General features: G+C 42.8%; 1 protein-coding gene across 2 annotated transcripts in view; it reads left to right on the top strand.

Moving 5' to 3' along the window:
- ADAP1 (ArfGAP with dual PH domains 1) overlaps positions 1-27,237 on the top strand; it is a 422,403-nt gene that overhangs the window by 69,561 nt on the left and 325,605 nt on the right. For both annotated transcript variants that reach the window (XM_069209858.1, XM_069209856.1), the window contains exon 2: positions 15,291-15,421. Coding sequence is in view for 1 of the 2 variants with exons in the window: in XM_069209856.1 (XP_069065957.1) it covers positions 15,291-15,421 (131 nt within the window). In the remaining variant the exon portion in view is untranslated. The remainder of the gene's footprint in view (positions 1-15,290; positions 15,422-27,237) is intronic.

Here is a 27,237-nt window from a genome sequence, read left to right as displayed (position 1 = left end):
TAACAATTTTCCAACACAAGTAATGCATTGAATTGCAGAAGCATTTGTATAGGGCGCCCTACCACTGACAATGCACTGAAGTGCTTTTGCTGATAAGTCTCACCCCACAGCATTGAGGAACAGTTGGTTATAAGAGTGAAGGCATTGTCTGTTGGCCTATGGGACAAGCGTTGTAATGTTGTGCGAGAGTGGCCAGCATTGTGCTCTTATATTGTCTTTCTTTGCCGCGACTAGGCATGCGATGGGCAAAAGAAGTGTGAGCGACAGAGAGCCTGCATTTTGCATTAATTTGTTACTGGTTCTGCCTAGTTATGTTTGGCTATGTTTGACTAGAAAGGTCTCGCTAGGTCTGCTCATGAATAGAAGTCCACAGTTGCAGCAGATGAAGGGAGTCATGATAGAGAGAGTCTTTGATCCACCTGGCAGAGGAAGCCGACCTGTAGGCATTGGAATAATACAACAAGATGGAATGGATCATTTCAGGCAGTTAATGACATTGAGCCCAATTCACTAAGGTTCTTACATGTAATAATGTTACCAGTGTGGAGTTTTCGCACGTGGGGAGGATTCTTCACACTGAGAAGTGCGGAGATTCCTCCCCGAGTGTGTACACTCCCCACTGGTAATTTTACTACATGTATGTATCTTCATGAATCAGGCCCTTATATAGGATTCATGCAGTCTTTTTTCCAATATGTTGAATGTATTTGCAAACATAAATTGTACTTTGCATTGTATTTCGTTACAGGCAGTCATGTGACGGATCTGTATAATGCCTTGGATCTAAGGGTAGCGATCTGTAGGTTTGAGCTATATAAGATGATCTAGTAGATTCCATCCATTAGATCCCAGGGTGCACAACAGGCGGAGACAAGAGGAGCAGCTATAGCAAGCGTTCCTATAGGTGGTGTTCATGGAAAGCAGTGGAGCAACAGGCAGTGTGCAATTGGTTACTTGTAGACTGACGTCCTTCATAGAGTGACCTTCCACCCAGAGTCTGACTGGAAGGTATTTAAGGGGGTGAGCATTAGATGCAAAGATGTAAATGTTTTAGAGAGAAAGATCCATAGTGACCCAAAAGCCCACCGCCCGACAGCATACAAGTACTTAAGGATGCTCATTCTCCAGTGTGGCCACAGTTGAAACGGACATTGTCGAGCTTCAGGCCCTTCTTCTTTAGGATAAGGAGGGATGATAGTTGGTGATTCTCATTGCAATGACAATGTGAGTTTTGGCCTTTGTATACTGTCCGGCTGCCAGGCGTAGCCTCATAGTACCGAATGCTGCAAATGCACCATTCCAATGATAATATTGCTGCTCTAGCACAAGCATTTGCCTCTACAGAAATACTTTTCAGTAAAATCCACAGCCTCTCAATACTTGGGTTGGTTTTTAAACGTCAACCTGTTTTCTTCGCTTTTCAACCTTTATACCCTGTACTGATTGGCCTAAAGGAAGGACGAGATTACTTTAAAGATGCCAAGTTTGGCATGGTGAAGCTTCAGTTGTCCACTCAAAGTTGCATACAATCTGGGATACAACCGTTTTAATTTGGAGAAGTGAAAACTTATAAATTGATCACTGATCAAGTATATTCGGACAATCATGCTTGGGATTGCAGAGTCTCCCTTTAAAAGACTGTTTGATTCAGGGTACAGCTCACAACAGTGACACCGCACATTTGTGACCTGCAGATTTTGAGTCACAAATGCTCCCAACAAATGCAGATCTTGATTCACAAGACTTGCTTGCAGGGGGTGGTCAGGCTAGGAGTGTAAATTATGTTCTTTGTTTTCATGGTCAGCCCTGGATGAGTTGTAAAGCAGCAGGCCATGAGTGACAAAGTGTGTTACCATTCATTGGCTACTATGAGGGAAGTCCGGTGATGTTCAAAGCATGCTCGTGTCAGCAGGTCTCGGGACCTTCGTCTGTCATTGAGTGTACTCCAAGATCTTACTCCCAACATGCAGGCAAGGCCAGATTGGCAGTACCCGGTGTCCAGTGTTTCTCTGGGAGACTGGAAGGGTTGGGGTGGGGGGGCGTGGGGGGTACTTGGTTACTGTGGGCCGGTTTTGTAGCTGTGAAGCTGTTTTTCAAAGCACTGCAGAGTTCTTTGTGCACAGATATAAAAAAATGCTTCTTGCTTGACTTGTGCTAGCAGATTATGAGGAAAAAAGTGTATTCATTAGAAGATGGTTGTATTTCGTAGTATTTTGGGAAAGTGTCTCGGTGACTTTTTGGGGAGTTCCTGATGTTGTAATTACTACTCCAGACTTCAGCGGAGAGCTCCTGTCTGCTCTCAACTGCCAGAAAGAGTTTGACTATTCTGGAGATCTGCTTCCTACTTCCTCCCCCGGGGACGTTTTATAGAGGCAACGGATGCCCGAGTGATGAAATACCGTAGGTGCCTGCAGTGGAATGTACACATTTATTATTAACTTTTAGTGCGGTCCAAAGTTCAGGTTAAGAACAAATTGGCACGTGCCGGAAGGCGCATCTGGTGGGCGGGGCTCCGGCAGTTCCTCACGTGAAACAGACCGACGTCAGGGGCGCGACGTGAGGCGACGTAGGAGATTTGGTTCATCATCCGCGGTCTCTGCAGCCCGGCAGGGGCGGGAGGCCCAGTCTTGTAATTACTGTGAACGTGCACCGTGTTCTGCTCTTCGCTGTCATCTTGGCAGTTGCTACGTCGCTGATAGACATTAGCTAATTATAGCGCATCCCGTCCGAATGTTAAGTGACTTTGGCTGCTTTGTCATGTATTGCAATATCGCAGAGATGCAGAGAGGGGCGTTGCACGGGCCGCGGAAAGGAGATACACCGTGTCTTCTTTCTCTTTTTAGCTCCCGTTTATTTTAGATTTCCCAGGTTCTTATTTATAGTGCGCCAACTGTGTCTTTTATTTCCCATTGAAATGTAAAGCTGCAATAGCGTCTGGAAGCAGTATGTGTATGTATGTATGTGTATATATATATATACATATATATATATTTATTTTATGGCCGAAAAATATTTTCCATACCTAACATCAAAAACTATGATCATTTTACACTTCCAGTATTATCAGTGGTATCAACGTTACATCCTCCAGAGGTGCGTTGTTTTCCTATTTCCAAAGACTGGAGTCCCTTCGGTGTGGGCACAATAACTCTGGGTCATAAAAAGTGTATGGATTTTCATATAATAGGCCGACAGACCAGCAGCGCTTCGTTTAATGGCTGCATTTCAAACCTTTCTGTTCTGCAAGCGAGCGCTGTTGTTTCTGCAGTGGACAAGGAATGGAGAGGGCTAGAGAGCGTGGAAGGCCTCTCGCGGGAGTATTTTTGGATACATCGTTGGCAAGCTTCAAGAGCGATACATGTTGATGGCTTTCGAGTGAGCAATTCATCCTTACAGGGGTTGTGTGAACTGGAAGGAAGATCCTCCAGTTTTGACTCTAGGTTAGAATTCACTGTGGTCTACAGAGGTTTGAATGAAACAGCTGTATTGCGCGAGTTCCAGGGAGAATACGCTGGGAATATATTGAGTTTTTATAAAGTACCATACACGGCTGTTGAGTGCCGCATCAGATTCTTGATGTGTGACGGCCTATTTGGATCCGGAGGGCAGAAAGAGTGAGTACTGAGGGCAGAAAGGGTGGCGTACTGCATTGGCTGTTCCCTTTAGTGCAAAGATGTTTTAGTTTAAAACAGATGAACACACATGAACAAAATCTTTGCTGTGTTTGCTATGCCATTATTTTCACACTGATGTATCCACTGCATTGATTTCAAATGCACTGAGTGATATGAATCGCAGTGAGACATAATATTAATGGGGAGACTGATGTCTGTTAATCATACTGAGAGACCCCGGATTCTGAAATTGATTGATCTCCCCTGTTCAGTAAATGTGGAACTTATTTTCCTTCTCTGTTCCATGACCACGGATCTGGTTGAATTTTGAGTCATCACTTTCTAGTCAGTGTTCTTTCTCTGTTTCTTGTGCCCATGGGTTTGGAAATGTTGGGGAATGCAAACAGGAGACCCATTTTAGAATTCAAAATTCTGTCAGATTTTTTTAAATTGGTTTTTTAACCGGAGAGCTTATACCTGCCTGTATATTTCCCACACACTGTGCAAAGTGGAGACATTGTAACATTTAGCAAAATGTATGTGTTCTTCATGACATTCAAGCAACAATGTTCCTGTTAACAGAATCTGTGTTCGTGAAAGGCAAGATTTTGTGGAAAGGACAACATTTAAGCTTTTGTTGGTGACCTTAAAAACACAGAATTTAGCTGTTTATCTAAAATTTAAACAAATGCTTACCGAGCCTAAACGCAGAATTTAACCTTAATCCCCAACATATATTGGCCTAATGTGGAGCAGGTGAGACATGGCGTTAACGCTAAAGAGACCTACCGTCAGCAGACCTCTCCTTTCTCATGTTCTACTGTGGAAACCACGAAAGCCTTGATATAGCACTTCACTGCTCCGTTTCTATGAATCCTAGTCGGGGCACGTGTCCGGTCTTACAGGACAATTTATACTAGTGAGTCAACGTCACTTCATTTAAAATTGGTAACATATTTGTGTGGGAATGGGAAAGATCCCTATGTAGAAATTGTTTGATCCCATCTATGGCCCAACAGCTGAATGTTCGATGTGAAGGAGAAATCCACTCAATGTTTGCTGATACCCATGTTGCTTAATGATGAATTAGAGTTGATGCTATTGAGTCATTGCTTTACTTCTTCCTCCATTTAAATCATTTTTATGAAGTGCAAACCATTCTAAAGGCTGTCAGGGAATTGAACAACAGATAAAACATGCAAGAAAAATTACAAACATTAATGTGTACTAGAAACAGAAAGTAATAGCCCTGCATAATTAACCAGTAGTCAGTGGGTATATCACAGTTCCAGGTAACACATAAAGAAAAGCATTTTAAAAATAGAAACGTTCTTCATTCCTTTCTGAAGCACGGGAGCAGGGTAGCCATTGCACAGGGGGACAGTTTTCATGGGCGAGGCAGCACCGCAGAAAAAGCATGGTAGGACGCCATTGCCCTTTGAACCTTTGGAATCTCTGAACTAAGAGATGTTGCCTTGTAAGAGAGAATCCTCATGCAAGCAACAGTTTATTTTTGCCAAATATGGTGGTTGCTTCAACGCCAGGCTTTGTTGGCCTAAAAACCCGATGTGCATTGGACCCAGAATTCTTGCAGTGACCAATGTAGAGATCTCAAAATTGGGATGATTCTTTTAAACGTCCTATGATTGGGAAGTAAACAAGCCGTGGAGTTGAAAATCAAAAAGTGCTTTTTAGAAGCCAGCACAGCACCACATTTGCCTGGTCCACGTGCAACAGGAATTTATAGTGATGCACAACAGGTGTGACGTATTGTGGCAAAAGAGGTCATAGTGTCTAGCCTGAACCTCCTGTGCCATACACATCTGAGAGAAAAACTTTGAATGAAGCCCAATGACTCAACAATAATTGCTGTAGTGTGGTTTATAGCTAAGAGCTACACCCATAAAAGAAGTACATAATTAGCCACTCCAGGTGAAGTTGACAAATACTCTTTGATTAAATTACATTTTATACAGGTAGTACAATCCTCAATCTTTGAAAGGGGTGTCATCAAGCGTTGAACTCCTATTTTAGGCAACAATAGTTTATATAATAAAGTATCATTAGCATACTAGTGAATGTAAACGCCATAGACTGCCATCAAATTCTGCAGCAGCTCAACAAACAGGTCGAAGGTACTTGATACTGGTGTCAGGTTTGACAATTCCTAGACTGTTTTCTTTACTACTCTGTGGGTGAAGACATGGGAGGTTTGAATTTGTGGTGGCCCGTGCTTCCTCACAGAAATCCCTTTCTGAGGATTTTTCAGTGTTAACTGTAGCTAATGTGCCTACTTCCAGATCAGAATAAAGCTGGTGCTGTGGCATCAGATCGAGTTGCTTTTTAATCTGAATTTACGATTCATTATCCATTCAGGGTGCGCAAATGACTACATTTCCATTGCAGAGTGAGCAGAACTTGATCAGTTGCTGCAGTTTCTTCTACTTAGTGCCTGATTGAGAGGAAAAAAGAAAACAAAACTTTTAGTGGTGGTGAAAATGTTTCTATGTAGCCTGGGTGATTTGCATTGATCAGATGTTCACACCGTTCTCTAGTCTCTACAATGTATCATTGTTTTATGGTTCAAGATGGTCGGCATGTTGCTTCTTTGTGTGAAATTTTAATACTACGATGCACTTCGTACAATACCAACCCAAGATGGCAATCTAATGGTATGTTTGTATGTTCATTTATTTTTTTATTACAATCTTCCTTTTTTCATTCTTTTCATTTATTGCGCATAGGTTTATTGAATTTGTGTAAGTGTATTATTGTGGATCATAAGTGGGCGGGCGCAAGAATGAGTCATTGGGTGAAGGAATGAATGAATGCATGAGAGCAGGGATATGGACAAACTGTGTAGGATAAAGTTTTGAATGGTTAAACCCACAAGTGACTGAAGAGGCACTGTAAGTTATAAATATGACAAATTGGCATTACCACTGCTTGCTTTATGTTTAAATGACATTGCACACACTTTAGGAGAAATAGGAACGCGTTGTGTCCTTAATGAAATCTTGAAATATGTTCCTTCTAGTCATCATCTAAAATAAAAAAAAATGCAAACAAACAAGTCTACCATATATATGCAACTAAAAAGCGATAATTATAAATTCAATTTTTCTTTTATACACTTGGAAGGCGACGCACACTGACTTGTGTTCATTAAACATTTCCACCTCGGGCACAAAAGAGCCTTAGATATTCGTCGCTTTATTAAGCACGTTTACTCTGTGATAATCAAGCGTGCATCTCCTGTGGCTTTTCTAAAAGTATCTTCTCAACTTTCCCTGCGGGCGGGGGGCGCTCGTGCCAGCAGATGTTGTCTCCATGCAGTCGAGGCAGCCCTGGCGAATATTTAAACACTTCTCACATGCATTGGGATCGAAGCACCTACGCATTCAATGCGTTTGATTATCAACCAGGGTTTGAGCCTTCTTCATTGTATGGTGGCTGGAAGCGCTGTCACTGTGAGTAGCACAAAATGTATTTGTTTCCTGTGAGAGATGGAATGGGGCAGAGTGATAGAGAAAGTCACAGGATGTAAAACCAAAGTACGTCTTGAGGGAGATACCGCGCTGATGTGTAGTCCCACATCATTCGGCCTGCATAGCCTTAATTGAGGAGATTAACTGTCCATCAGTGGTGCCCCCGCCCCCCCCCCCCCCCCCCCCCCCCGCGCACAATGTGATGAGGGGGGCTGCATCTAGATATCTCACAGATATTCGTTATCATTGGGCTCGTTGGGGGCCGCCTGAAGATTTGGGGTTCCCTTAAGGGTTCCACCTTGCATTGCTGCTGCGGGGGCCTGTGTTAGCCTCCGTTATCCATCTCTGGTACTGGAAGTTAAGAAGGATGCTGAATCTTCTCCATGACTCTTTGGCACACTTTAGCATAGGAGCCACCCCTCACCCGAGACAGAAGTCCAACTGGATGCCTTTTTAAGTCTGGTTTGACAGTACAGTTCTCTATTTACCTATTGTTATCATTACTTTAACATCTACATGAATTGCGCCTTTGGCTACAACCAGAGCGGTATTTCTTTCTAGCCACATACCATTGGCCGTTTAGTACATAGATCCTCAGGCATTCCTATAGAATCACTTCCTACAAGGTGTTATGTTATACAAATCTAAACAGTACACCTTCTAGGTAGTGCTTCTATAGGAATACATGAGGAACTGTTTTACGAATTAACATTTGATCAGTATACTGTCACATCCAGTGCTTTATTTTCTGTATTTTTTTTTTTTAATGCAGAAAGCTCTCTGTTAAAGTTTTGCTGCCTTTTTCCCAGCGTTGGCAAAGGCAATAGAGCTAAAAAAAAAAATGTGAGTGCCTGCTGTGTTTACTTATATTAGCACTTGAAGACCAGCCCCACAGAGACAAGACCAAGTTCTGAGAAAGATGAGGGACTGCGGTATCACAGTGTAGGCTTCTAGCAGTGTATACTGTAGCTCTTATAAGAATCGCTCACTGGCTCCATTTTATAGATTGACGGTAGGTTTTTCAGCCACAGTCTTCATTACTGTACCTGCATCACTCCAACTCATATCCTGCTTCCAATACGCAAGTCACTGTTTCTCCAAAAAGTTCAGATTGAAAAACTTGCTGGTGGCACAGTGTCAGTGTTGGAAGTCACCTGTGCATTAATTTAAACCCGTCCAGTTGGCCAGTGGCGCTGCTGCAGGTGACACACTTCAAACATAAACTTCAAGCACAACAAATGCTAATGTTGTTTCTCCATGCAATAAAAATTAACCCAAAGGATTCATAATTGGGAAAAGGGGAGTGAGTGTTTGTAAACTTCATACAAAGGAATGTATGAGTGTGAATGTCAGATTATGCTACACTGTCCCCGCTCACATCTGCCACTCCTCAGTGCGCTAGTATTGTCCCCTTCCTTTGTTTCATGTGAAAACCTAATCCGTATCCTCCCTGCCTACTGGCTGGTGCTCTTGCAGACATTCATTCTCATAGCGCATTCTGCACATGAATGCGTTCTTTCGGTCCTGTGTGCATGCTGGAAAGGGCACAAGATTGCATGCTAATGTGAACTACACACAGCAAAATCTCAAGTCTTGAATGCAGCATGGGTTAGATAATTGGGTCAAAAACTGTATCTGCTCACCCGTCTGGGAGCTCCTTAACCGATCCGGTCACTCTGGGAAATATGAGCTCTACGGAGGTACCTGCTCGCTTATTTAATGTCCTGTTATATTATTGAATGCACTGGAGATAACATATTTAACTCTCAACCTATTTTCCTTGTAAGATTGCTTCCTTGGCACTGTGCTGCCATTGAAACTTTACAACATGGATGCAAAAAGAAGGCGCATTGGTATTTCTCCTGATGTTGGCGGGCGGTGCTTCTGGGTGAACAGGATCTGATTATCTCATGGCACTCTTTCTGCTGACTTCAGACCCACCTTCAGTGATGATCTGTGGTGCTTCACCCTCCCTTAGCTGGCAGAATATTGAGGCAAAGGTTGGATAAAGAAATGACTGTTGGCCAAGCCGGGGAGGGGCGTAGTGTCCACAGCATAAATACTATGGCATTTACATATGAAAATGGCCCATTGATATATCTGCCAGTATTACGGAGTGATGATACAAGTACGGCTGAGTAGTAATGATTAGTGAGTGATGGTGAAAATCTCAACATGGAATAATAATTAGATAGTAATAGGGCAAATATGAACATGTGCTTGGATTAATGAGCAATGGTGCAAATGCACCCACTTCTTGTAATGGTGGAAATCTGTCCTGAGTCTAGGGTTTGTCAGTGCAAATCTGAGAAAACTTTCAAGATGAATGAGTAGTGATGCAAAACTGTACATGCTCTTATTACTACAAAGATGAGGAAAATGTAAACATGCATTAAGTATTACTGAATAATGTGGTAAATCTAAACATGCAGTTTGATTTACAAGTGATAGTAAATCTGAACATGGATTAAAGATTGGGTGATAAGTCAAGGCTGGGCATGCATTGAGGTGGTAATCCTTGAGTTATGGTAGATGTTCTGTTTAATGGTGCTGTTGCGTAAGGACAATAATTCTTGGCATATTTAAGGCACTCATAGAACATGGTGTCAACCCCTAGTGGAACGCTTACATTGCATAATGTTGGTAATTGTCTATATATATATTGTTGGCACCGTTGGCACAGTCATGCCCAGCTCTGGTGTAATGCTTGCACTGACCTAATATTATGAATATTTGGGAATTTCCCCTATTATAACTGTTGTCTGTGGCCTCAGTAATCCATCCATCAGTTCTCTCACTGATTCAGTAATTTTCCATCCTGAACCTGAACTGTACCTGTCCTTGCACTCAGTCACATACTCAACCATTCATGCATTTTCTTACCTATCTGACCAACGACTCATTATCACATTCACTCATGCATCCACACAAACAAACTCGACAATCAATGAATTACTATCATTTACAAAATTGTTGGTCATGATGGCTTTGCCAATGCTTGTTTTATTACCTGCCTGATTATGTTTCTTTGATGCAAAATTGCTATATAGATTTAGTTTAAACTTCCAGAAACGTTGTACCTAATTTATTCATCCCCAACTTAAACCGTAAGAGGTATTGTTCATGATTTTAAAGGAGTTACCTATGAGTGGTAAAATATTGGGAAGGTGAGTGTTGTGAATCCTAATAATGGCCAGCATGGCCTGATGTGCAACTAAAGCTTCTTCTGGGGTATGGTTTGAGTTCACTGAAAAAGCATATAAACTAAACTGGAACAAGCATCTCACTGAATGTGTTTGTGTTAACGGGAGAAAGGAGATTCATGCAACACGTTTAATTGAAAAGAAGGTCTCCTAAAAGGGGACAATGTAGTCCTTAGTACATAATGGTGATCCGTAGCATTGAAGACTCATTAAAGATACATGTCTTGAAACAACACCAATGCACTTTGTAATGTATATATTCCTTTAATGTATTACATGTAAGGGTTGTTTTAACATTTTAATATGCTTTGTATTCAGCTTTCCCAATGATGGTCACCTTTCACACCAAATTCATGAGTATCGGAAAAATATGGTGTTTGTCATCTCATTGACTTGAACGGATGTACTTGATATATTCTGCCAACATGTAGTCATGATGAAAACACCAGTACTTTAGGGAGCTCTGATTTATTTTAGCAAAGTCCTGTGACATGATGAATGCAAATTAGTATATAATTTGTATTTGACCATGTTTAAGGGGGACACCAATAAACTTTGTGCTATCCATCCTGAAACATTTTGTGTTTCAAATAATGAATACACTGCAGAAAGATTAAGAGTAAATGTATATTGGAAGAGAACATGACTTAATGGTTGGACATCTTCTTTCACTCCTTGAAGTATGGCTGACTGTATCCATAGGGGTGCTCCCCTCAGCGTTAGATGGAAAGCTTGCGATGCATGGTGCCACTCTTTGTGGGTTAGGGCTTTAAATACCAGTGATGAGTTGCCATATGGATGTGTCGTAATATCTGTAACTTCTCCCGTTAACACAACATGTAACACATTTAGTGAGCAGTGTGTTCCTCGTAGGCTCTATGTATATCTCATTGGTAGGGCGACCGACAGCTTTATATGGTACAGTCCTTTAATTTCCCTTATTGTGTGATAACATTGATTAACCAGGCCTGTTTTTACCTTAACATATATGGGATATTTACCAACCTTTCACAATGTTTTACGTTAAGAACAAGTTCATGTGGCATGCCAAAATTTACAACACAATACAGTTTTTCCTCCTTAGGTGCACAATTGCCACAGTGGCAGCAAAGGTCAAAATAATGAAAATAGCCTGACACAGAAATGGGGTGTAGTGTCTTTTTGTGTCGCTTGGGGGTTGTGGGAGAAAGATTGCAGTGATCCATGTGCATACATCAGAGAAGGGCTTCCTATATTTTTGAAGTACTGCCTGATGGACCCAGATACCATCATTCATGTCTTCTGGTTAAGTTTCACTCAGCCAAGGATTTAAGCCACATGCCCATGTTTGGGTTTAAGGTACTTTTCAATGGCAGCACAAGCGTTTTTTTGCCACCGTCCGCTTTTTTAAAAATATCTCTTACACCACCGAGGAATAAGCACCATACCAATTAAAACGTGGTGTGATGATCACTTCTCCCAAGTGACAGTGGTGCCCACTTCCCGGTACTCAGGTCCACTTGTACTGAGGGTAGAGTGACTCAAGTTGTGCGGTCTAGTTCTGTTGCACGCTCTGCATGGCCATGTTTCAGTGTAGTTCACACATTTTAATTGTGTTACATTTCATAAGATGATCTGAGTTGCAGTTTTGAAAATAGGTCATGTTTCAACTTTCTTGGTGGGGAGTTTGAATTCTGATTTGCGTCGGAGTCCTTTGGCTGCCGTCAGAGTGTTTTTCGATTGTGTATGACATATACACGATGCTAAGTATGTCTTCCATTTTTAGTCAGTGTATGCCTAGAGTGGGAGGTCAGTTTTCGCAAGAATATTGCTCCTGAGGGTAGTGGGGATTGCAATAGTAGCATTGGAGACTGTTATGTTGTTATGGAGTACAGCATTCACCCAAGGTTTCCTAGGATTAACGTTGATGATGCGGTTCCTGGAAGTCACATTTCTAACAGCAGTTCCACTGAGTCCTTGCTACTCCTATTATATAGTTGGAGGCTATCCCCTATGAAATGAAAATACATTTTATAAAGCACACATATGCCCATGAGCATCTTGGCACTATCAGTCTAAACAGAGAGGGAAATGGATGAAAAAGAAGAAACAGAAGTCTGACCTAGATGTTGAAAAGCCACATTTTAAGCTTTTTCCCAAAGAATGACGGAGAGGTGCATTTATTTAGATGTAAAGGCAGAGAGTACCAGCGTCTAGCAGTGCCACGGATGAACTTCTTCCACCCCAGTGAGCTCTTATCAAATTTGGGATGGCTAAATTGAGACAAGCGGTGGATCTCAAGAGTCGAGATGGAACATACCAGATAAACCTCTTTAGTAATCCAGACCAGCCTTGAAATCGGTGTGTTCGTGCACCGGGAGCCAATGAAGTTGGACAAGAGCCTGAGAGGTGGACTTATGCTCAGGGGCCTTCATCAGCACGTGTAAGGCCTGTAATTTATTCAGCAGCCTCTTCTGCAAGTTAATATAGAGGGCATTACAGTAGACCAATTTAGAAAGAATGAAAGCGGTAACCGCTAGCTTCCTTAAATCCACAGGAATGAATGGACGCACCCTTCTTAGGATATTTAGGTTTAAGAACGATGAGGAGGTCACTGTGTTTATCTGTTTGTCAAATGTCAGTTTGTTATCAAACACAATCCCTAAGTCTTTAACTTTGGGAACAAAGAAACGTAGTTCTCCTAACTCTGGCGGCTACCAATCTGGAGACCAAAAAGGAGAACGATGGCCTAACAGGAGACCTTCTGTTTTGCCAGAATTCAATTTTAAGCAGTTGTTTGACATCTAGTGACTGATATGCTGCATACAGCTGTGGAAGTTAGCAGCTGCGCCATCCTGGTTTCCAGATACGGAGACCACAATCTTGGTGTCATCTGCATAGCTTACCACAGAGAACACAAAGGTTTGATGAGATTGGCTAGGGTAGTGACATATAGATTAAAAGGGTCGGGTAAGAGTTGGGCTCCACGGTGAACCCTGAGGTGCCCCCAATGGGAAGGGAGAAAGAGCTTGAGGTGTAACCCTCCATAGCAACACATTGCTCTCTCTCAGATAGGAAAGTTTTGAGCAGAGCAAGCACCAAGCCCCAGATGGCCAACCAGTTGAGACGGTCAATCAGTACTCTGAGACTGACTATATCAAATGTGGCCGAGAGGCCTTCTAGTATATCTACATGTATATGTTGAAGGCTTTTGCCGTCTGAAAATGGGGTGGTCTCTCTTCTAGTCTGCTGGTAGTTTAACGTTGCCTATTTGGAGGATTAGATTTATTGAGAAGAGTAAGTTACAAAGCTGCCCTTCCTGCCTGGTGCAGTAACTCCACTGCATTTTTCTAGAAGTATTTTATATGCTGTTGTTTAACTGTAAGGCAGAGAGGCTTAAGACGTAGCCTATCATTCATATATATGATCAGTTCCAGGAATTCCGGTCCAGTGGTTTCTGTATAAGTGTTGAGACCTCTTGTTCGGCGTTTCGTTAGTCAGTGAGAGCCAAGTATTAAAGTCCTAAACAGAATACTTAAATTATTTGAGATAATGCTGAGAGGCTTGATTTTCGGGTCTCTTACTGTTTTTGTTGCATATTATTTAGGTGACTTTGCCTATATCCTGGCCTGGACGTGCAAAGCTGGTTGTTTTAAGCTCCTTCTTGAGTTTGTCATCCAGTGAAGTAGAAAGTATTGCATTCATCGCATGAATAAGATCTTTGTGGTTGATGTTGTTTCTGTATGAAAGATAATATTGTAATAGTTTTGTGAAACAGCTGATACCTATTGCGCGCTATTAAGCGCTATTTTAGTGTATTGAATTCAAGTTAGAAAAGCAGCACATAAAAAGCCCTTGGGAGCATTTTAATCTGTTAGTTGTACAACCAAACATTCTTTTCAATTTATGAGCAATTAAGACATTTCTTTCATTTTTTTCTAAAAGTAAATAATTTGTCAAATACTCCCTGGATCCAGTGAAATCCTGCTTTAGCTTCTCTCTTGGGCATCCTACCAGCTACAATGTTTTTATTTCTGTTCTTCACAAGACAGAGAATAGATGGAGACATGCTGGGCTAGAGGGGAAGAGTAGTACATGGGGATGTTTTTTTTTTTAAATAAATGACAGAAACCATGAAAGGAACAGCCTATAATTAAATCCTTGGACCTGTAATTGATTGTTTAAAATCAAAGAAGGGGGAAGCAGTAAATCTAAGTATGGGTCAGAAAGAGAGGGTGGTGTACTTACACCTGACGAGGATGGACATGCTGATTTCTTTGAGAAATGGAGAGAAAGAAGAGAGCCATATATCTGCGAGTTAGTGAATAGTATGGTGTGGGCTTAACTCATGTAATTCTTTCTACCGTAGTTACTCTGAATTACCACAGAATGCTAGGAAATTACGTGGAATTGGGTGAGAAGCGTAATCTTGCACTTAGTGCTATTTTCTTAGTGCAAAATTCACCTTTGCATCCAAAATGTACCTGAGGATGCATTTTGCACGTAAAAAATAGTGCTAAATGCGAAAGAACACGAACAGCAGCAACCACTTGTGGTCTCTAAGTGTCTTGATCCTGTGCTCCTGTGGTAGACTTTTGCCTCAAACTGCGAGTTACGTGGGCGGGCATAATCATGTTGTTCTTAAGTAATTTTGGCACAAGCGTAACACGGAATTACAAGCGTAATTAAAATGAATCCAGGCCTAGTGAGCAGGTGCACTAGGATATCTCTGGAAGGTGATGAGAAGGAGGAGATTGATGTAACTGAAATCATTAGAGAAAGAGGTCAGTGAAAAGAGATCAGTGATGTATCACGGATCCTGAGGGAAAGAAGAGGGTGGTGCATCCGCGAGATGATTAGAAAAACCAGGGAAGTGTGTCCCGCAGTCCGAGAAGACATTGTGGAGTATCAGAGACTGTACATCCAGTCTGAAACAATAGTGTGGAAAATCCTGCTGAATTCTACTTTCCTTCAAGTATTGTCTCGTTTTGGTTCTTGTCTTTCAGATCCTGACTGGGCATCGCATACTCTCGGGGTGTTTATCTGTTTGAATTGTTCGGGAATCCACCGGAACATCCCTCAGACCAGCAGAGTGAAATCGGTTCATTTAGATGCTTGGGACGATGTTCAAGTCGAGGTAGGAACATGTTGCACTGAAGCACTGAGTGTTTGTCCTATCAGGCGCTGATGAAAAATCTACTCAGTTTTCATCTAGTTAGCTACAAGTACATATTTTAAAAATTAGTATGAGGTGAGTAGAGTTGTGCACGAAGTAACATGTTCATTATTCACGTACTGGCCTGATCGGCTGTGGGCAAAGCAGACAAGCTGACTTATTAAAAAAAACATTAACATGGAGTCGAGGTTGCTATAGGTGACAGGATGGATTACATCTTGGGGATACTTTCAATGTAGTTAGTTATACGGTGGGAAGACACAAATGCTTTACAAAGGGGCACGAGATAAATCTATAGACCACTCCCATAACTCCTGACACTGGAGATACTATCATTGAGGGTAAATGTCACATATCTGTTGTGACGTTACTTCGTCCATCACCTGGGGCCGTATCATGAAGAGCTGCGCTGATAGCGCAGAGCTGCGTGTCTGCTTTTTATGGCCGTAAGGCGTCTATATTTCTCCGAAAGAACATGTCGAAAACAGAGAGAGGAATTTTCTGCTCACAATTACCGACTTGTGGAGTCTATATTTTATGAAGTAAAATCCGAGAATTTCCAAGATAAGTATGAACTTTAGACACATCACACTCAAAAAAAGAGGTGCACACCTCTGCACTGTTAGCGCAGCTCCTTGTGACGCGGCCCTTGATGTCCGTGCTATTAATATTGAATATATGGAAAGGGAAGTAAACAATTGTTTATGTTCAGGTAGCCCCATTAATTAATTTATTCAGCAAATGAGTGCTCACAGATGGTTTGCAGTTATTTATCATCACTCTGTATATATCAGGGACACTCGGATTTTGTACACGGCAGGCACAGTTTTCACTCGGCAGCATTGAAGCCTTGATCTACACAAATGTTAGCTAGGTTTTAAAAGAATGAACAAAAGACGCAAGGATTCAGAGCTAGTGGTTTAGTTATCACTTTGTTCAAGAGAATACTGTGAGGTTAAGGTTCAGGTTGTGAAAAATACAGCATCATTGTGGCAAAATGACTACAGTGTCCCACATTACTCAGATGCAGTGCTTAATTTGTTAACTAAAACGTCCCTGTGCCGAACGCTCTCCTCTGAAATAAGCTGCTGCTGCAATTAAATGTGCGGACACAGAATACTGAGGCAGCGGAATCCTGAAGCCATCTCGGGCCTCTTCAATCCATTTAAATCCACTCCCGCCCCTTCAGCTCACTCTTGCAGCTTTCAGCTTTCTCCCATTGTGACGCGTTTTCGTTTTTCTCTTCCTCCGTCTTTCCCATCTGAGGCTTTTGCTCGCAGTAAATGCTTGAGGCAGAAAAATAAGTGCCGGCCCTCAATAATAAGTGCCGGTGTTCAGCACCGAAAGCCACCAGCACAAATTAAGCACTGCTCAGATGTACAACAGTGCGAATGTGCGTTTTTTAATTATTATACACCCACCAATTAAAAGGGTGTGGGCTATATGCATGGTAAATACTAATTCTAACACATCCAAAATGTACTCAAAACGATATTATTTGTCTCAAAGAAATCACTGCCCCCTTTTTAGTCATGCTCTAAAAATGTATCATTTGTCCTGACGGGGCCCCAAGGATGTGCAGCCTTTAGGGTTGACACGTTTATGTATTTCAAGTAGGCTAATGAGCAATTGACAACTGAATTGACAAGGCAGAATGGACAAGAACTGTTTTCCCACCAGAACTATCAATTCACCCCTTATTGGCATTTCTATGTGCTTTTTAATATGTTACGCTTCACAGCATGAGTACCTGAGTATTGTCCTGCTTTAGAGACAGCATTCTATAGCCTTTGCTTTAATATATTTATTTGTGATGATTAACAGGGTATCACTGACTTTATCCTTATTTATTCCTGTTTATTAATTTATTCTTTGTAAATATGCCAGCTGGGTGTTTAAAAAGACCTGATTGTCTCCGGAACCTGCTGCTCGTAAACCTGTATGTCGATTTGTCAAAATGTTCCATGTAGCGGAAGTGACATCAGGCGCTAATTTAGCCCCGCAACAAACGCCTATTGGCTTCTGAGCGGCTAGAGGAAATGCAAGGAAGAGAAGCTGCCGACAGCAGGCAGGTTCATGAGGTCTAGTTTGCTTTGTGGTCTTGCCTCTGCCTCCAGGCCTCCTGAGACCAGCACTATCAAGGATAGGGTCGGAGGCACCAAATGCAAACCACGTTTAACTGTGGAAGCAACTGGTTACCCATATTGACATCCGTGCTTACATTGTGAAGAGACACTGTCATCACCCCTCCCCTGTGTCCCTGCCTCAGTTATGGCTTGTCTGTTTGTGGGGAAAATAGTGAGATGTGCTCTTACATGTGGAGGTGTTATAGAAAATTGCAGTAAATCATGTAGAATTACTGCACAGTGTAATCACCTGCACATGCACAGTGGCATTGGTGATTCCGATCACCTGAGTCAAACGTGTAGTGGGATGCCTACAAATAAAATGTACATGTGTTTTCCCCATCTATAATCAGCCTACGTGTCTAGGACTTAACCCAGTGCTTAATTTGTAAATAAAGAGGTGCCGGTGCCCACAGCCCTCCTCTTAAACTCGCGGCTGCCGCAATTAAATGTGTGAACATGGAATACTGAGGCAGCGTAATCCTGGAGCCATCTCGGGCCTCTTCAATCCGTATAAAGCTACTCCCTGCCCAATCAGCTCACTCTTTCTGCTTTCTCCCTTTGTGACGCTTTTTCGTTTTTCCCTTCCTCCGTCTTTCCCATATGTGTATTTTGCTCGCAGCAAATGCTTGAGGCAGAAGACTAAGCCCCGGCCCTCAAAAATAAGTGCCGGTGCTCAGCACCGGAAACAACAAGCACAAATTAAGCACTGACTTAACCAGACACTTTCCTGACTTTCTACAGACTTAGTCGAATTTGTGGTGTGCTAGGCTCCGCATGCCTGTAGTTTGGAACTGAAGTACCCAGAGTCCTGCACATCTGGTTGTTGGCTGTGCATTCCTGGAGAATGAGAAGAGAGCAGTGTGAAAGAGCCACCTGCAGCCAACAGTGGAACTTATACAGCCCTGAGCTTTGGCTGGGGTTAGAGGAGCTCTGGGTGCGCCAACCCCTCAGCCCCACTTTCAGTTTTATGACTTTAGCCCAGTGCTTAATTTGTAAATAAAAAGGTGCTGGTGCTAAAAGCCCTCCTCTTAAATACGCGGCTGCTTCAATTAAAAGGGCGAGCACATAATACTGAGGCACCGTAATCCTGAATCCATATCGGGCCTCTTCAATCCATTAACAGCCACTCCCCGCCCCTTCAGTTCACTCTTGCAGCTTCCTGCTTTTCCCCTTTCTGACGCTTCTTCTTTTTTCTCTTCCTCCATCTTTCCCACGTGTCTTTTGCTCACAGTAAATGCTTGAGACACAAAACTAAGCGCCGGCCCTCAGAAATAAGTGCCGGTGCTCAGCACCGGAAACAACAAGTACAAATTGAGCACTGCTTTGGCCCGTCCTGGTTGTTGTCCATAAGGGTGATTGTGGCCTTATTTTGTATTCAACCTTGTAGACCCCTTTTGATGTGGCTCTTTCTCAGCCTCGTCAGGGACATTCCAAGGGCATTGGTCAAACACTTTCTTGTCATTGGCATTGTCTCTATTGCCATTTTCAATGGTGGCATACTGAACCACAACATGTAGTTCAGTAAAGTTTATTAGTGAAATGATGATGCCACAGGAAATTGCATCACATGACCGTTGACGGGCCAGTGACATCAAAGGAAATTACATCATTACTCCCATCAATCCATAGGACATAGGTAGAGAAAAGAGCTGGTAATAAACAAAGACCACTCATAAAGTTGATGATCCTTCTGGCTAAAAGTGTGACGGTCAGAACAGAATAACGCAGTTTAATTGAACAAAGACTACAACTCCTAGAATGAAAATAACTTTGTAAATAAAAGGCTTGGACTGGAACCATCATCACTATCACACGGAGTCCGCTAATAACCCTAAACCTTAAGATGCCCTGACACAACCCTCCGCCCAGGCAGCAATGGATTGTTGTACATATTGCTCCCATCTACTAAGAGCCTGATTTAGTGTTTGTCAGAGGGGGTGACTCCCTCACAGACGTGATGAATATCCTGTCCGCTGTATTAAGATCCCATTATAGTCTATGGAGATCGTAATACAGCGATTATCCCTTATGTTTGTGACTGAGCAACTCGTCCGACAAACTCTAAATCAGGCCCTAAGAGCCTTAAAATATTGTCACCAGATCTCAAGAATGACCAAACTGCTGCCTCAAGTTGATTTAAAATGCTGCATTTCCACTGACATTCTGAAAAAATATTGCCGGGCACCCCCTACCTCTACTGAAAGTGACTGCCCGAAGTGGTTACCTTTCCTATTCTCCTTTTTCACTGCTAGTTATAATATTCCACTGCAGTCTACTGGGTGGCCCACTGTGGATACTCTGGGTTTGTTTTATTTGTACTACTTCTGCAGCAGAGCACAGAAAGGATACTGGGCCCTCATGGCCAGGAAATCTGTTCCCTCCTCTAAACACTCGGAGGTGTTGGTTAGTACAGTAGGTGCTCTGCAGCAAAGCAGCGAGGGCTTGGCCCAGGGTATACATGTATAATTTTGAGCATCCTTCCTGATATCCACCACCCGCACACGTTCATTCCCAGGCAAGGCGCGGGGACAACCTCTGTGCAGCAAAACACATCACAGTAATGGAAACAACTGTATTAATATAAAACTCACCTGTGCCACATTCTGTAGGCAGGATATTGGCTTTCCTCGGCAACCTAGTCAATAGTGCTCCTGCTCTCGTTGAAATTCCTCTACTGTTTTATCATCATCTTTCTTAATTCAGTCATCCAGAGACCATAAAAGATACACAGTGCAATACAATCACAGAAAATAGATGCAAGGCATACTTAAAACCATTCTCATATAAAATCTATTAAAACATGACTAATAAATAGAGCATATCCTACAGGTATGACAATAGTTGCAGAGTGCAGGCATATTGGTTGCTGTATATAGGTTGTAGTCGCAAAACATATTTCTACAGGAGATGTTGTTTGCAAAAACTCAATAGCAGTCCTACACTGTCTATAGTTCAATTTCTTCAGGAAGGGTAAACTAAGGCCTTTCCTTAACCAGGAATAACGTTTACAGAAAAGGATAAAGTGCATTGTGATTTGTGCAGACTGACCATCACATGGGCAAACATGTAATTGGCAGCAAACGTACCTTGCCTTGAGTACCCTACAAGGAAATATTCAGTATTCAGACGTAGTCTGATGAGAAAGAACCCGTGGCGTAGGTCGCCAGCCCAGGTCAAATAAGGCTTCATATCACAACGTGAGGATCTAAGCGTGGACAGCAACTGTAGGCATTTCTGAACTTTTTGACATTCTTTACTCGGCACATTTAGCTAAGAATAATTTATTCAGTAGTCTTGAAAAGCTGGAAAGAAATCACAGGTATTCCGAAACAGCTCATCTAGATCCAGCCAGTTACAGATCTTGCATATTTAGGTGATGCATGGGATGTTTGTGCTCTTTCCATTTCCAAACAACCTTCTAAGATTGTACTGTTCAGAAGAGTTTCTTCCTTGGACCACATTTTCATCAGTAACAGAAGTGGTTGGAGCTTCACTTCCAGAGGGGAAGATTTGTCTTGAAGAGGTCCACTGCTGTCCCATCTGGGCCTGGGGCTTTTGCAGTGTGGCACCTGTTAATAGCCTCTGCCACACCATATACCCCAAACTCAAGGGTGCAAAGAGGTCGAGCAGGTGTAATTAAAAGTGTGCATGTTGAGGTCTGGGCGTGTTGAAAGGTTGACCAGCAGTAAAGGCAGGGTCCGAGTATAGCCGGGATAAATACTCTACCCAAGCCTCCGGGAAATCCCTGTGTCAATCCCAGTATCATTGGCCCTCTCCAAATAATTATGATTGACTATTTGCCAAAAAAGCTTGCTATCTCTGCCCTTACTAGCCTTCACCAAATCAAGGTAAGCCTCTTCCCCTAATGTCCTTTTCTGAACAACTATGAGAGCCTTATACCTCGTTCTACAGAGGCGAACCCGTACTGAATAACATGGCACGGCTACGAGTGCCAGCAGCAACTGTTCTTGGGCTTTAGTACTAGTTGTGTGAAACTGCCTCGTACCTTTTATAGGAAGGATGCTTATTGTGGCTGTAAGCATTTCACGTCCAACATATACTAATTATCTCATGGTCCCCCTCCATGTTTACTTCCAGGCACGTGGTGAAATCATAATAAGTTGCAGCGATTACGTTTGAGAGGAACAGACCTTAGTCTAATCTTGCTCAGCCCATACTAACACCCTTATTAGATGAGCAAACCAAAGGTCTCAAAAGGGCCGTCACTTGCTGTTCTTCAAAGACATTATTTCTTATCAAGACAGGAATAATCTGGTGGTTGCTCAATGGGGAAACCAAAACCACACAGTCTCCCACCCACGGCCTCAAGTTGTGAGACAGCAGAATAAAATCAATTAAGCTTGGGCGGCCATGACCAACGAAGGTGGAAGTAGGAACTGTGCCACTATTTGTTGAATCAAAATCAAACACTAGATTGCACCTTGTTATTAACAAATACAATTTGTCTCCATAGGGACTGTGGCTAACGTGTGTTATAGGCTTTCGTTGTGTATACAGCAAACCACAAGAGGTTTCTGGAGACACCCAGCAGTGTTTAGCATTAAAACCCCCATCCACGCAACCACATAGCTCCCCCCTCGAGTTTGCTCACACTTTGCTCTGTGTCCTCCTGCAAGGCTTTCGCTATGGCAGAATTATAAACATCAAAAACATTATTATAAGAGTTTACAATTGGCATGCATGCTCTCCTATACTTAATGAAAATAATCTCATAGTGTGGCGAGGCGGATTCGCCTACACAATCCGACCCAGAAAAGTTAGTGGCAGAATTGTCACCAGGTCCCCTTTGACCCTGCACATTCAGCCTGCAATCACAGGAGTGCAATAGGTCACAGACCCATCAATAAACTGGGGACTAGAAGCCATGTCTCTTGAAGGCATACAACCTTAGGGTTTGATGTAATCCAACCAGTCCGGATTAGCCACTTTTGCACCCAGGCCTGCAACAGTCCACAGTGCAAATGTATTCCTTCACTTACATTTTTCCTAGAGTCCCTAACGTTAGTACTTTCCTCAGTTGGAATAGGAGGAGTGGTCACACTCTCAAGAAGAATGGGCATGTCACAACCCACGTCTGTACACGTTTGGGCCTTGTGGTCAACAGGCTTGTTTATGAGTCAATCTAATTGATGTAGATCTGTTAGCAGTAAAACATCTATTCATAGTGCTGACATGATTGATGGCACTTGGTGGTGGCTAGAAGCGATTGTTAACTGGTCTATATAAATAACTCAAACGTAGGACATCAATGGCTGAATAGCTATGCATTTGAAAGCTAGGTCCGTCTAGGATTTGCTTGACTGTAGCGCTGCTCCTGAAGTTAGCAACAGTACAGTAATTGTGTCTAATTTTGGAAGGTTGCCATTCCAGGAGACACTACAAACATGATCGATCACATTATGTAATGGCCATGAACCGTCCGCCTTCCTATTAAGGCATTGCACAACCTTATTTTGCAACTGGTTGTAGTTTTCACGGATACCCGGCTTCAGCAGGGGAACACATTTAAGAACTAGCACAAACGGAGTGACCTATGGAGGTAGTTAAAAAAAAATTGGAGGACCAATGGAGGTGGTGCTAGTGATTGGTCCTCATGCGCGGCCTAAATTCAGGCGTTGCTATCACAGTGACCTGTTTTATGGCTAATCCCTGCACTGTGGGGCACTGGGGGTTGTTGGAGCACCTGGGATCACAAAGGGGGTCTATGGAAAGCTGGAGAACCCCCCTGAGCAATGGCATGACATCCATTTTGATGTCTGTGCTTGCATCCTTATTCAGAAGCCTAGGGTGATAGACATTGTCCTTTTTGCTCAAATCTGTGCTTCAAGGTAGTCCAGCCTACTCATTACGGCGGCAATCAGGCTCACTAATTCATCCTCTAGACATATCATTTTGCTAACAATGTCGAGAGCCGTATTCTCAAACCCTGCTGTGGCTGACACCGTCCCCTCAGTTATTGTGCAAGCGGCCTGGATGGCTTTTCTTTCCTGCGCTGAGAGCACTTTTTTTTGGCCCGGGGCTACAAACAGGATGAGTCCGATGGGTTCGATACAATCTGTCCATCATCTGGCACAGCATCTGGGGCAATTAATTTATCTGAAACAGTTCCTATGCACGGATTTCTCCCCCTAGTGCCTAGCTGCCGCAAGGGAGCATTGGAACTGCCACTAGCTCCTGGCAGATCGCTAAGCTCTGTCCTGCTGCCTTTTTCGGAAACCGATTTTATAGCCGTACACAGCTGCTCTTCAACTGAGCCAATCTCCTTCTCCATTATGCCCATTGCATTTGTTAAATATGATACTATGGTGCCTGTCCAGGGACTCTCCCTTGCAGTAATAGATTTTCTCTTCCCATAATGGTGTAATTGCACACTGATCCAGCAGAAATACAGCACAGTTGGAGAAGAGCAGGAAAGAATGAAAAGACGGCAAAGGGACTTACTGCACGAACCTGAAGTTCACAGAGGAGTGGCCTCGTCTTCCAGACACTGACAGGCCCGCACTTGCCCTGGCTTCGGGTGGGCCATCCCACACGCTCTTTTTGCACGTTTAGCCACAGGTGATGATGGCAAGTCCCTCCTCATGGGGCAAAGCAGTGCCATGTGGGACAGCGAGTCCCTGTGAGCCTCCTGGCCCACTAACGATAATGCAGGCATCCTCTACTGTTTAGTTCATTGGCAGCATTATAGAAGAATTGTTTCCACTGCTTCCACTGCTGCATTAATTTCTTCCTTTATACATCACGTGGTAAGCCATGCATGCTGAAGCACTGTCCCATCAAGCTGCCCAGCTCTCATGCAGCTTTCATGGAAGCTTGAAACGGCACCAAACGGCACACCTTCTGCCCCGCCCTCATGGTCTCTCATTGGATGGGAAGTCAATAAGCAGTAGCTGTATGGCTGTTAAAGTTTCTCAATCTTACAAGCAGTCTCTATTAAGCTGACCTTCATCCTTTTTTTTGTCCATTGATGTTCACTGAAAGAAAATGTCACACCCAGCCCACGCCTTTGAGAAACTGTAAAATGGCATGTTTAAATCCGTAGATGGTAGGGCTGCCACAAAAGCAGTAAATCGGTAGGATTGGCAAGTACACAATGGACTCCTAGTGTACCTGCTAGTAATTCACTTTGCATAAACTTTTTCTTCAAGGTTTTTTTTTCCACCGGGTGGAATATCTTCAGGAGGGCAGCATCACATGCCCCTCACCCCTTTTCCTACATTGAGTTTTTTCTACTCCTGATGAGTGTGTGTACTCGAGAGATACTGGTTCCTCTGGATCTCTGTGTCTTTATATAAAAATATTGTAATTATTGTTTTCAAATTCTAAATAGAAACAAGAAACATAAAAGCATTGCATTAGCCAATATGTCTTAATGTTTGAGCAAACAAATAAATCAATAGAAATTTCTTGGCAGAGAAAACACCCATTATCGAAACAACTGAAAGCGTAAAATGTGACTCCAACCCAAATTTGTTGAAACCTACAAAGGAAATGTAGAGGATGAAGACAGCTCACCACATAGTTTGCCCTTAAGAGTAGCAGACATGTTCAACAGCCAGGAAGAGATGCACCTGTTCGCAGCCACCCACTCCTTATTTAAAGTGGTCACCTCTCCAGTGCTTGTCCATGAGCTTACCACCAGGTAAGGTCTCATTCCAAACCCATTTCAAATCCGCTAAGCGGGCTACTTGTTTCTACATACTTCTTAATAGTCCATATTCTAGTACAGCTGATGAGCCCTGCCTGGTCCACGTGTGTTCCTGTTGTGCACATAAATCTACTGAGTTCTAAAGAGCTTTCTTACAAACTTGACTGTGCATATTTAAACCATTTATGTAACCATTTCTTCTTATGACTATTCATGCCACACAAAAACATTAGATATACTCTAGACTAGGAGGTTCTAAAGAGAGAGTGAAATGAAATCAAATGGTTTTAGTTTATGTGACTTCTGGGTTTACAAATACCTGCTAAGCATTGCATGTTATACCTCAAGGCTCACGCTGTCTTGTTTGTCCAAAAATAGACAATAAGCTGTTAAGAAATTATTGAGCAATTCCTGGCTAATGCAAAGTTGTAACATTTAGGGCCTCATTTGGAGTCTGGTGGTCTTTTGACCGCCAGAAGAATCGCTGCCAAATGCGGCTGTCCAAACACCACATTATGACTGCTGCGGTTGTGCCGCAGTCAGACTGGCAGCACCGGCAGGATTAGTCGTCCCGGCAGTCCAGCGGTCATGGTGGTCCTAATCCGCCAGGGTAGCACTGCCCTGGTGATTACGACTTCATTCTCTGCCAGAAAATGCTGGAGGAGAATGGGTGCAGGGGGCCCCAGGAGGGCCCCTGCACTGTCCATGCACTTGACATGGGCAGTGCAGGCCACCCCCCCCGGTAGGCACAGTCGCAATGTTCAACATTGAGAAGGTCATGGTGCACCCTGCCCACTACAGTATTTCCGCCGGCTCGATTACGAGCTGGAGACATTGCTGTAGGCCGTTACCTGCTAGGCCAGTGGGCAGAAACTGAGGTTTCCACCCGCAGACCCAGCAGGAAATTCGTAATGGGCCCGGCGGGGAGGCTGTCATAATGGCGGCAACCTACCTGCCGGAATTGACGGACAAGCTTTTCCGTCCGCCAAAACCATAATAATGCCTTTAATGTTCCTCTGAGAGTCGAGATTGTGATTATTTTGTGATTAAAGGTAAATCACCTATCTTCCATAAAAGCCACAACTGACATGAAAGTAAAGTCTAAATCTACACAGTTGCAAAATACATATAATAAAATAGTTTTTTTTATACTTATCCTACTGTTTAAGATCGATTTCTGGTGGGGAACAAATCTGGATGAAAGATTTTTTCGCATATGTAATCCGTTCAGATTTATTCCTGTGATATCTCCTGGAAATCTCTGCTGACTGCGTAAATAATGTATCCACATTGGCCTTCCTCCCAGGACTTTGCAAAACAGCATATATATATTGTTTGGTATACAAAGCAATTTGCAACCCATAAATCACGTATTGCCTACCCCACAAGATGCAGGCTGTATTAGATAAACCAAGGTCAGTAATGCAGTTTGAATTGTATTCGCCCTTTTTAAAGTAGGAACTTCTTACCAAAACGTGTTTTGAAACCAAGAAACTTCCTCAGGGCTAGAAGTAATAAAATTACATATCATATCGCAGTCAGTTAAGATCCTATAATCATTGCACCACGTCACCATGGATATCAATACTGCAACATAAGATGACAAGAGAGTAAAGAAAAGCAAGAAGCTTCATGGTGGGAGATGATAATATGAATGAGTTGTTCATATATAGATTAATAATTTTAGCCAGGAAGAAGTTCCTTGGTTTCAAACTATTGGAACAAAACATGTGTTGGCAAGACTTTTTTACTCTAGCATGGACAAGTCCAATAAAAGCAAAGAAGATTTTATTATTGACCATGGACACTGTTTTTGAGAATTGAATAAAACTGTTGATTATGGTAGTAGTGTGCTGATGAGCAGTATAGATTGCAGTTTGTGTTGGTCTCACGGCATCGTAAGTGTTCTACTTGTACTAAACGTGCAGCTCTTTTATGGCATCATTCAGGCAGTCCTGAGGCTGATTGTCTAGCCATTT

Source organism: Pleurodeles waltl, chromosome 10 (genome assembly GCF_031143425.1).
Source record: "Pleurodeles waltl isolate 20211129_DDA chromosome 10, aPleWal1.hap1.20221129, whole genome shotgun sequence".
Classification (NCBI taxonomy): domain Eukaryota; kingdom Metazoa; phylum Chordata; class Amphibia; order Caudata; family Salamandridae; genus Pleurodeles; species Pleurodeles waltl.
Note: the sequence above shows the minus strand (reverse complement) of the source record. Positions and strands in the feature narration are given on the sequence as shown.